General features: G+C 40.7%; 1 protein-coding gene across 2 annotated transcripts in view; it reads left to right on the top strand.

Moving 5' to 3' along the window:
• The window catches only part of LOC141444629 (uncharacterized), a 26,741-nt gene extending 15,601 nt beyond the window's left edge, over window positions 1-11,140 (top strand). For both annotated transcript variants that reach the window (XM_074110196.1, XM_074110195.1), the window contains 2 exons: window positions 9,924-10,041; window positions 11,003-11,140. In XM_074110196.1, coding sequence (XP_073966297.1) covers window positions 9,924-10,041; window positions 11,003-11,125 — 241 coding nt within the window. In that variant the 3' untranslated portion in view covers window positions 11,126-11,140. The remainder of the gene's footprint in view (window positions 1-9,923; window positions 10,042-11,002) is intronic.
• Window positions 11,141-12,572: the final 1,432 nt, after the last annotated feature.

Below are 12,572 nucleotides of genomic sequence, written 5' to 3'. Positions count from 1 at the left end.
GTGCCCGTATCGCCACCTACACCGAAACAATATGACATTTTGTCTTAATTATAAGAGCTGCGGCGAAATGAGGTGGATAATTTTTGTTTTATAATTCAGACAATGGCGGTTAAAAGGTTAAGGGAAGTATAAACTTAAGATGTAATATCAACTGACGCTCAGTGCCCTTTTAGGTTTTACACAAAAAAAACGGTTATTGCGAGTCGGACTCGCGCGCAGAGGGTTCCGTACAGATTTGTTGAGTATCTATGAATATCCAGTGTTAGCTGAGCCCCTCTCCTAAGCAAAATGTATGCAGTGTGGTGCAACTTTAAATGGTTACTTACATACACAGAGACCTTACAGATACAGAGAGAGCCTTCATACCAAATTTTAGGTTTCTAGGACAACCGTAAGTACGGAACTCTGCTTGTGAGGCCATAGGACTACTTTATTTAACCCTTTACAAGCAGAAGAGGGGTGTTATAACTTTGACGCCAATGTCTGTCTCGGTTCTGTGGCATCGTATCTTTAAACGGATGGACCGATTTCGATGCGATTTTTTTGACATGAAAGTGAGCTTCCACGCGTTTGTTTTTAGATATGTTTCATTAAAATCGGTTCAGCTGTTTTTGAGATATTGAACTTTGAAATGAAAAATACAAAAATTAAAACACTGAGATATTTTATTTACAGGTGGAACATAAACTGATGATACTCTGACACCAAGTAAAAAGGCTAAAAGCAAGAAAAAGAAAAAGGTCAAAGGTTAAATACGACGCGTCTGATGACGAGCCTCTGAAGCCTCGCAAGAAAGAACGGAACGCAAAGAAGGAAGATACGGGTACGGTCTATTTGGAAGTTTTTTTCGAATAATAATAAGTACCAGGGCGACCGAGTTTCGCTAGGGCTAAATGGAAACAATAACGTACAACTCGGAATGTACGCGCAATAATGTACGACGTGATAATCCGAAGCATTATTGCTTCCGATTAATCATGCCGTACATTATCATGGTTGCGCATTATCAAGGCGTACAAAATATTGCGCGCGCTGTAATGTACGTAGTGATAATGTACGACGTTGATAATCTGAATCCAATCGATTCAATGAACAGACATTTTTCGCCGCGGATCGAGCGAGCGCAGCGAGCGAGATCGATATAGTCGGAGCAATCCGACCCGGTCGGGTTAGGTTTTTTTTTTTAATTTCAATCACGGTAATCATAAGGCATGATAATCGGAAGACAATCGTACATTATTGGTTCCCTGCTAGTTCGGTACGGATGATAATGACGGCATGATAATTCCGTGCTCATAAGCACGGATTATCAGGCGTGCATTATTAAGCGTGCATTAACAAGTCGTACATTAACTACACCCGGGCTAAATCTGGAAAATTCGCGTTTTTCCAGACCTATCCACATCGATCGATTGTTCATCTCCGATAACTCTTGAAAGTTGACCAGTTTTTGCCGCATGGTAAATGTTTGTTACTCCGAGGTTGAACCGAAGTGTGAAGTAAATAAAAGAATTTTCTCCAATATGCTTGGAAATGTCCGCCTAACTGTCCGCAAACGTAGTACACGAAGCTCTTCCTTATAGACTGCCACGAAAAAATAAAAAAACCTGCCAAGAGCGTGTCGTACACGCCCAAAATAGGGCTCCGTAGTCATTACGAAAAAAATAGCAGTGATATACTTTACTATCATCCTGATTTTTTTTCAAATTTTTTTTCCATCCACCGGTTTAGATTTTAGAGGGGGGGGGAAGCTCGATTTTAATGAAAATTTGCACTTTTAAGTTAATATTTCGCAAAAAAATCAATGAATCGAAAAATTGTCTTAGCAAACCCCTAATGGTTTTAAAAGACCTATCCAACGATACCCCACACTATAGGGTTGGATGAGAAAAAAAGAACACCCCCACTTTACGTCTATGGAGGTACGTACGTAGGTATGGGAGGTAAAAGCACTATACTTGCCTCAGCGGAAATGATAATTCGTGGATTCGTATTTATTGACTGATTCAGCTACGCTTCGTCGTCCGTCAAACTACTCATCCACGAATTGCTTTTTTCCCGGCCTTGGCAGTAATGTACTATTTTAAACATGGTTACTTCTTGTCTCATCAGGTACAGATGGAAGCTTAGTAAAGAAACGTCGCAAGAAAGAGAAGGCTGCAGGCGTCGTCACCAACTCGAGGGTCCACAGGAATCTGGAGCAGCTGAACGTGGCCGAGGGACAGATACAAATGGTGGTGCTGAGCTGGGAGGAGGTGACCTTTGATAACTGTTTATGTGGTTGCAAGGACACGGAAAGGGAGCGGAAGAGAGGAGTGGGTGGGGGAGGGACAGGGAGGAGTGAGGGAGGGAGAAGAACATGGAGCAGCGGGATGTGGCCAGGGACATACATACAGATGGTGGTGTTTGAGTTGGGAGGTGACGTTTTTAGGTTTTTGTTAAACATGTATGATAGAGCAGTGCTGGGCTAGTGATAGGCGGTGCTAGTGTTACCCAAATTGCGGTGCTAGTGTTACCTTTCATGGCGGCGCTAGTGCTACCCTAATGGCGGTGCTAGTGTAACCCTAATAGATGCGCTAGTGTTACCCTAATGGAGGCGCTAGTTTTACCCTAATGACGGCGCTAGTCTTACCCTAATTGCGGTTCTAGTGTTACCCTAATGGCGGCGCTAGTCTTACCCTAATGGCGGCGCTAGTGTTACCCTAATTGCGGTGCTAGTGTTACCCTAATGGAGGTGCTAGATTTACCCTAATGGCGGCGCTAGTGTTACCCTAATGCTGGCGCTAGTGTAACCCTAGTAGATGCGCTAGTGTTACCCTAATGGTGGTGCTAGTGTTTACCCTAATGGCGGTGCTAGTGTTACCCTAAAGGCGGTGCTAGTGTCACCCTAATGGCAGCGCTAGGTTTACCCTAATGGCAGCGCTAGGGTTACCCTAATGGCGGCGCTAGTCTTACCTAGTGGCTCTAGTGTTACCCAATAGCAGCGTTACTGTATATTAGTTTTTATTTAATAATCTTTTTTTTTTCTAACAGGTAGAAGCAGAGCGGCAAAAGGCGCTGTCCAGCGTTGTGTTCACACGCCATGAGTACAGATGTTACGATTGCGTTCTCGGGTTCAATCACCGGTTCAAGCTGGAAAATCACATGAACAAACATTCACCGGTATATATTTAACAGTTTACTTAAATATTCTGTTACTAGAACACATACATACCCCTTTCGAACGTATGTGCGGGTTAATTATATTTGAATTTGAATTTGACATGGATTGTACACAACAAATTCCACTGTCGTAATCGTAACTCTTTTTCATACTCGGGCTGGGTTCGAAAGGGATACAAAAAAAGCTGGAGCTGAGAATCGAACCTGGGTCTTCCCGGCAGTCCGGGATATATAGTATAGTGCATAATGGTATACAGATGGCCATTGGGGCCGTAAAGTTCTCGAATGGAGACCGCGCGGCGAGCGCAGCGTAGGACGTCCACCAACGAGATAGATGACCTGGTTAAAGCCGCGTTCACGGTGGATGCAGGCCGCTGCCAACCGAAGCGACTGGAGGTCCACGGGGGAGGCCTATGTCCAACAGTGGACGTCCTACGGCTGATGTGATGCTGAGAGACAAAATTACAAATATCTGTTACATAAAATATTTATACTTAATAAAAGAAACAAGTGTTTTTTTTCTTTTAGTTATTTACTTTTTAAATGGTCTTTTTAGTGGCCAGTACCGCTAACACATATGCAACCTCAAAGTACCTTAGGTTGAGAACTTTTCACCTGCCCCTCGTTATTATTTCACATCGACTGTGCGTGCGGGTTAATCAACTTTTAAGTGTAGCTGGTTGCCATGGTAACGTCTCCTGGGTCACTTATTAAAAGTATGATTTTATGGGGTGCAAATCCACTAAAAGTTTGGAGTTGTGACAGTTTTAAGGCAATCCCTTCGTGCTCATCTCATATGCATGCTAGTAGTATACATTACAAACATTTTTCTAAGCAAGTGTATCACTGATGTCTCCTGGGCTACGGAACAGAATGACAACACCAAAAAGTTGATTGACCATGGGCAAGCAACTTATGAGATGGTTATGGACCTGAATGTCGTTAAACAGTCCGCAGGCCCGGCGGAGTGTCCCGTATGCCACGTGCGATGTCGCGACGAACACGCACTCGTCGCGCACAAGCGGCGACATCGAGTCAGGTAAGCGACATGCTTCGTTAATCTCCAAGACATCCTCCTGGATCTCTATAAAAAAATGTAAGATGACATAAAAACCGAATGTACTTTATAGAGAAGTACCTGGGCGACCGCGCTTCGCTCGAACTAAAACTCGATGACAAGCGTTTCTCCCAGAGATAAGACCGAGCTGAATCTTCTGTCGTTTGTGTTCTTTTACAAGCTTTTATTTAACTTGCAATATGTTGTGCGGGTCAAATCTTGCAACCGATTTTAACTTTTTAGTGTTGTTATTCTGTCCCCGTGACTCAGGAGACACTTGCTTAAAAAAATTTATGCAATGTATATTAAAAGCATGCTTAGGAGGTGAGCCATGAAGGAATGAGGGCTATCGCGTATGAATTCGCCGCTAGAGGCGCTAGTGTAGCGTGAGGTCTCCGAAATGTCAAATCTCATAGATTTTGGGTGAGCTACGCGGGTTTATTTATAATTAGAATAATTTTGTGAATATTTTGCAATATCTGAAATTAATTATGGCAAATATGCGTTGCGGGGCAATGAATGTCTGTGTTTTGAGACAGTTTTGTCTTTCGGAAACCTTTGTCCTCCCTTTTTTCCGAACAAAACGGGGACTATGCAACACTGTGGCATGCTCGATATTTTTATGGTACGGTTTTAAGGTGTATTAAATATGATTTTAATCTAAACTTTGTTTTCACGCCCGTAATAACAGACTTTGAAAGCCATACTTGAAAACCTCACGCAACAGTGCGCCATCTAGTGAGACAAAAAACGATAGCCCTCATTGTCTTAAAACTATCGCAAATCCTAACTTTCAGTAGATTTGTACCCGGGCCACTTTGGATGTTACTATGATAGCAGCCAGATACATTAAAAAAATGATTGAGTCTTATATAAATAAATGCTGGCTGCGATAGGGTTCTACCGAATGCGCGCTCGTCAAGGTATATACTTAGTTTTTTTAAGCATTAGAAGTAAGGTAAACAATGTTGACGAGTCTTTTTATTGAAAAACGTTTAAAAAAACAGTGAAACAAATAAAAAAAAAGATATATTATTGTTATTAGTAACTATTACTTATGAAACCAAAAGAATGTAAATGATCATATGTCCTTGCTAATTGTTACATATTTGCTGTGACTTATTTTTAAAACAGTGTTTTCATCACTTAAACTCTCAAAGTAGGTTGCATTTAACTTTAAATCCGTGTTGTAAATTCGATTTACATATTTAGGGATGTAAGTAAATTTACAAATCGAATGGTGCTCCTTTGTATTCACGAACTGTTAAACAAGGAGATTGTAATGCGTAATACTTACCTCCAAACCTCCATGCTGGCATAATGCTGCCGGCCAGGGCTGGCTGAATGTGTCAAAGCCAAAGAGCGCGAGGCCATTAAAAAAAAACGAAAGATGTTTTGGCGCGATAAATTTTCTTCCGCTCTGTTACAAATTGCGTATACATTTATAACGGTTTTTCTTTATTTCCTCGCATTTGTGATGAAAAGTAGTGTTCAACTCGAGTGTAAATGACCAATTACACCCGCGAACTATTAGCACCCTCGCTCGCTTTGCTCGCTCGTGCGTCTAAATATCTTGGGTGTAATTGATCACTTACAACCCATGTTATCAATCTACTATTTTCAACAAAAAGACACATCAAGATCGCTTACCTTCGTTCTAATGTTAAAAAACGAAATATAGTTGAAGTGTCTGTCGTGTGTTGCGACAGATGGCGGCTGCGCGGAGTGTGGGGAGGCGTCGTCCCGCGCGGCGGTGGCGGCCGACCACGCGGCGCGCGCGCACGGCGCCGCGCCCACGCACGTCTGCAAGCAGTGCGGCCTCACGCACCAGTCAGTACGGGATCTCTATACTGTAGTGTGTTGGTTGTGGCGCGCCACAGATGGCGCATACGAGGCTGGCTAATTATTTATCTACACCCATATCATAAGTCCTCTATAATGCGTTTGAAAACCGTTGGACTTTCTTGTCTGTGGTAGTAGGTAACAACAGTAACGTAATGTTCATTACAGTATCAACTATAATGAGTTTCAAATTTGGAACAGCTGTCAAAATCAACACAATTTAAATGAGCCTCCACATATCCTAGTATAAATAAATAAATAAATATCACGGGACAATTCACACCAATTGACCTAGTCCCAAAGTAAGCTGAGCAAAGCTTGTGTTATGGGTACTAAGCAACGGATAAATATAATTATATAGATAGGTATACTTAAATACATAGTAAACACCCAACACCCGAGAACAAACATTCGTATTTTTCATACAAATATCTGCCCGTCACGGGAATCGAAGCCGGACCTCAAGCTTCGTAGTCAGGTTCTCTAACCACTAGGCCATCTGGTCGTCTAAAATGTATGCATAGATAGAACATTTTCTCGATTGAAAATGTCACTATGGTATGTTTTTAAAAACATAAGTCGCACGACAATTTGATCTCGACATTAGAATAAGAACTTTACTGGTTTTTATGTCTTGAAACAAAAAAAAATTCGTGACAGAGATTTGGCTTGCCGCCATTACTTTCGTCATTTTGTTTGTTGTTTTTTTTTGCTACATGTATGTGTATTTCATTGGTTCTCTCTTCAACCTAAACGGCTGGACGGATTTTAACATATGAGGTATCTAATTCATCATAACTGTCAAAGTGACAGTATGTAATATTTCAATATGGCGTCCGTGAAATTAAATATGGCGGAGGCAATTTTGATTTGCTTAAGGCTGTGTTACCGCCAGTGATGTGCGAGGATGCATCTAACAATCTTATTTTACATGGCAGGTCTTTGGCAAAACTTCGGAATCATATGAAAAATCACGCGGAAAGGCAGAAATGTGAACTTTGCGGCAAAACATTCAGGGACAGGACCTCACTGCGCACACACTTGTTGTAAGTATATCAACCCTCGCTTTATCTTTACAATTCTTCACAACTTAAGAGTCACCCTATATAGGGATTCTCTGACCATGGGGTTTTAAACCCAAGGTTCGATTCTACACACATAACTGAGCTATTATGGTTCTGCAACTTTTTTTAAATTTGTCACTGTTAATCAACTTTTTAGTGTAGCTGGTTTCCATGGTAACGTCTCCTGGGTCACTTCTTAAAAGTATGATTTTATGGAGTACAAATACACCAAAAGTTAGGAGTTGTGACAGTTTTAAGGCAATTCCTTCATGGCTCATCTCCTAAGCATGCTAATAATATGCATTGCAAACATTTTTGTAATCAAGTGTATCACTGATGTCTCCTGGGTCACGGGGACAGAATAAGAACACAAAAAAATTGATTGACCTAATTTCAGTTTTTTTCATTCAGATTAAATGTAATTTTCAATGTATGCGATACAATACAAAATTGACAGCACATTTATAAGTTTATCTAAGAGATGTGAAATAAATGAATGAAAAATATCTAAATTCAAATTTTTTGGTAATGTTACAAAACAAAAGTAGCTCAGTTACGCGAGTAGAATCGAATCTTGAATTTAAAGCCATGGTCGGAGACACTGTATGTATATTTATAACTTTTTCGGCTGCATCCTTTGAGACACGGTGTATATTTTGTCTTCAGTATACATCGGGGCGAGAAGGAGTACTCGTGCCCGCACTGCGCCAAAAAGTTTCTCTTCAAGAAGGCTATGGAGGTGCATTTGATCACGCACTCGGCGCCGGCGCAGCTTTATTGCCTAGAAGTGAGATGGAGGGCAAACCTTGGCTTATTCTTTACCCGTTTATTTTTTATTTAGTAGTCAGTTTCAAATTTCGAAGTCTACAAAAAGTTATAATTTATAATTCAACGTAGTAAGTGTACATTTATACGAAGAATGGGGAATGTCTCAAACATTTAGAAACGCTTGTATCAATAGGAATAACCTTTCTAATTAACAGAAAAAAATATCATATTTTTAAGTAGCATCAAATAATTAAAAAAATTAAAGATTTTTCTTAACCACCAAATTACGACAGTCCGTTCGGTTACGGATTGTTCCATAGTCCAGAATAAAAAACATTCAAAAAGAATTTATGTGTCTTTGACTCGATCGTTTTGACAGGTGACACTCTTTACCGGGCCGAATAATACTGACATGGAAATACCGACCCTGTTTTTCATGTACACGCCCATAGAAACTGACATGAGCTTAATTATAGCATCAATTACCTACTGTGTTAAAAATAAAGTTGTGTTAAATACTTGTGATGTATAGATATCATTTCATAATAATGTAAATCTGTTCAAAAAAATATACCTCGTTGAGTTTCTTGCCACAGACAGAGGTTTTTCCGAACCGGTGGTAGTTTTTTTTTGACATTCATAAGTGCTTGTTTTGGCCTAAATTGAATAAAGATATTTTGACTTTGACTGAAAAATCTGTTATTTTTTTCTGTTAATTAGAAAGGTTATTCCTATCGATAAATAAAGTTTCAACCGTTTCTAAAATTTTCACCCATTCCCCATTAGGCGCTTTTGATCCGAGTCTTGGTATTTGAAACTTTTAAAAAGACAACTAGGGAAATCTTAAATTAGGTGTTAACCACTCTATTAATATAATGGGAATGGTTTACACACTGCATCTGTATTTTGATTGCAGTGCGACATGACGTTCAAAAACCGGATGTCTTACTACCAACACAAGAAGTATAACCTCAAGCACATCGACCCAGCCAAGTTGAAGTAAGTACTTAACTAAAAATATTTTTAGAAGCTTTTAAATAATTGATAGAATCAGGGGTGCCTGTCGTATCGCATAACTTTTTTGTCCTAAATATGTTTGGCATAATGTTGAATGGCATACTACTCGTTTGTCCTAATATTTTTTGCGCATAGTCATTTAAAGTCCTAAAGCAAGTTTGTCCTAATATTGATAACTCTAAAATCGAATTACCTAAAGCATAATATTCCTAACATAAAATCTTCTAAAACCCATATGTTGAAGCGAGCGAGCAAGACCTTCCGGGGCACTCCGACTCGGATAGGTTAGGTTAGAAGGCTAAGGCGGGAGCGAAGATTTTTTTTTGTCATCCCTAAACGATCCCTATTATAATATAACAATTACAATAATACACCTCAATCATTCGACAGTTGAATCTTAGCCACATCAAACGATAGGACAAATAATATTTAGGACAAACGATAATAGGAGCAACAATTTCGGACAATCAAAAATATGCGGAACCAAGTGTATGCCATACGTCATTAGGACAAAAGACGTTATGCGACACAACGATAGTACTTATAATTGCATGCCATCCGATATAGACCTATTGAATCTGGCGTTACTTTGCGGAGGTCCATATCAATGTAATTAAAAGAATTTCTTTGCTCACCCGCGACCTTACGATAGCTAAGTTTATGCAAAATATGCGTGTTCATGCAGTTCCTCCACCTCCGCACTGTGGGGGTGATTTTTTTTCTCGACCAACCCTGTAGGGTGAGGTATCGTTGGATAGGTCTTTTAACCATTAGGGGGTTGCTAAGACAAATTTTCTATTCAGTGATCTGTTTGCGAAATATTGAACTTTGAAACATACCTAAACTTGGAAGATTCCGTCCGATATTACTGCTTAACTGCTTATTACGATATTACTTGATTTTTTCGTAATGGCTACGGAACCCTATCCTGGGCGCGTCTGACACGCTCTTGACCGGTTTTTTGCTTGTAGACACTAGTTAGACATAATTTTGACAGTGACAAAACTTGTCAGGTACGAGTGTCCTCTGTGCGACAAGAAGTTCCTGAAAGCAGTTCGCTTGGAGGAGCACAATTTCGCGGTGCACCTTAAGGTCACGCCGATACGTTGCACCATGCAGGACTGCGATTTCGTGAGTACAAAGAGGCCTACATCACCATCCTAACATCCCTACCTTACCATCCTAACAGCCTTACATCACTATCCTGACTGCCCTACCTCACCTTACTAACAGCCCTACCTCACCATAGTTACAACCCTACCTCACCTTACTAACAGCCCTACCTCACCATACTTACAACCCTACCTCACCTTACTAACAGCCCTACCTCACCATACTTACAACCCTACCTCACCTTACTAACAGCCCTACCTCACCATACTTACAACCCTACCTCACCCTTGTAACAGCTCTAAGTCATCATTCTAACAGTCCTACCTTACCATTATAACAGCCCTACCTCACCATATTAACAGCCCTAACTCACCATGCTTAAAACCCTACCCACCATCCTAACTTCTTTTTTACAATGTTAGCTTGATTAAAAGTATCAATCTTCTTAAAAAGAAATATGATTCAGCAAAAAAGAAAAAAAACCCAGCCCAGCTACTGTTTGTTATATAGATAGATAGATTATTTACTGTCATCCATCACTGTTACATATTAAACACTGTTTGAAACGCCTATTAAAATACGTAGAATCACGAGAGTTGCGGGCAACCAGTGGATGCAAATGGCGAGTCGCACTGTGGCGTTCTAACGGCTTTTGCTAGGCAGTGGACGTCTTCCGGCTGATGATGAGGAATAGTAAAATTTACGGCCTAATGGCCAAGTGGTCAGAGAACCTGACTACGAAGCTTGAGGTCCCGGGTTCGATTCCCGGCCGAGGCAGATATTTGTATGAATAATACGAATGTTTGTTCTCGGGTCTTGGATGTTTAATATTTATTTAAGTATGTATTTATCTATATAAGTATGTTTATCCGTTTCCTAGTATCCATAGTACAAGCTTTGCTTAGTTTGGGACTAGCGCAATTGGTGTCAAGTGTCCCACGGTTAAAAAAAAAATAGTATGCGTGTATGTGTGTGTCAGGCGTGTTCGTCGCGGCCCGTCCTGCGCACGCACATCCGTATGATCCACCGCAACGTGCGCGCCGTCAGGAACCACGTGTGCGACACCTGCGGGAAAGCCTACACGGTAAGTATTGTGAACTAGTAGTTAATTTAGTAGTACTGGTTTGGTAGTAGTCTAGTAGTAGTAGTGTTAATTTAGAACTTGGTTATCTATTGATTTCCCGACATTCATTTGCTCGAATTTAATTTGACCGAATTTCATTTGCCCGAATGTTTCGTTTACTACAAAAGTTATTTGACATACTCTTGTTTACCCGAACATTAGATGCCATATTGATACGATTGCTATACATATTGTTTTCCATATTTTTAAGTGCAAAAATATTATTTAATGGAATATTTACGACCAGATGGCTTAGTGGTTAGAGAACCTGACTACGAAGCTCGGGTTCGATTCCCGTGTCGGGGCAGATATTTGTATGAAAATACGAATGTTTGTTCTCGGGTCTTGGGTGTTTACTATGTATTTAAGTATGTATCTATCTATATAATTATATTTATCCGTTGCTTAGTACCCATAACACAAGCTTTGCTAAGCTTACTTTGGGACTAGGTCAATTGGTGTGAATTGTCCCGTGATATTTATTTATTAAGTATTTATTTATTTTATTTACTTAAACGCCATAATGAATAGTATTTCGTTCCGAATCCATCCTTATGTATATTCAACCTTACCTAGCCTATTTGCTTCCATTCTTTTTATATTTAAGTCTGATAGGGACCTGAACGACCGTAATTAATATAGACGGAGTTCCGCGCTCCGCTGCGCGAACTATAGACAAAAACCTAACCTAACTTATGTGAGTAAAATCGGACCCTATCGCGGGCCAGACCGTGGGCTCTCCCGCTTTCTTTCCGCTGGCCGGATTAGAGGGGCTCGCGGGCCGGACTTGGCCCGCGGGCCGTAGTTTGGCGACCCCTGCTCTAAACCGACGTGCATGCATGAAACGATTAATGAATGTAGAGGAAGCGAGAGTTGTATGCCAAAATCGTAGCAAGTGGAAGGATGTAGTCTCTGCCTACCCCGTTGGGAAAGAGGCGTGATTTTATGTATGTATGTATGTATGTATGTGAACACTTAATTTTGAGTCTTAATCCGCGTTTTCACTTAGTGTTCTGAACAGCAGGGCTACTACGAAACTAGAAACTCGAAGTTCGTGTCGTGCGGTCTCTCTCTCTCTCGTATTAAATAGCGTAAGTGTCAGAGAGACCGCACGACACGAACTTCGAGTTTCGTAGTAGCCCTGCAGTTCTGAGCGAGCAATCGTTATGTTCATTCGCTAAATGGAAACAGGTGTTTGCTTTTGTGCGCGTACATCGGGAGATCAGCAAATGCTTGCTCAAAACAAATTGTTAGTTCAGACACAGTATATATACAGCGACTGCAGTACCGCGAGACCCCCTTAGAGGCCGTGTAGAGCGCGCGTCTGTGTGAGTGTGTTCGTTTCGATCTATTTGTTCGTAGCTTCCCTACTGCTTTAGCTTATATATGTCGGCGGCCGATCGTAAAATCCGCCAGATCACGAAAT

Source organism: Choristoneura fumiferana, chromosome 30, assembly GCF_025370935.1.
Source record: "Choristoneura fumiferana chromosome 30, NRCan_CFum_1, whole genome shotgun sequence".
NCBI lineage: Eukaryota > Metazoa > Arthropoda > Insecta > Lepidoptera > Tortricidae > Choristoneura > Choristoneura fumiferana.
The sequence above is the reverse complement of the archived record's forward strand: the minus strand, read 5'-3'. Positions and strand labels throughout refer to the sequence as shown.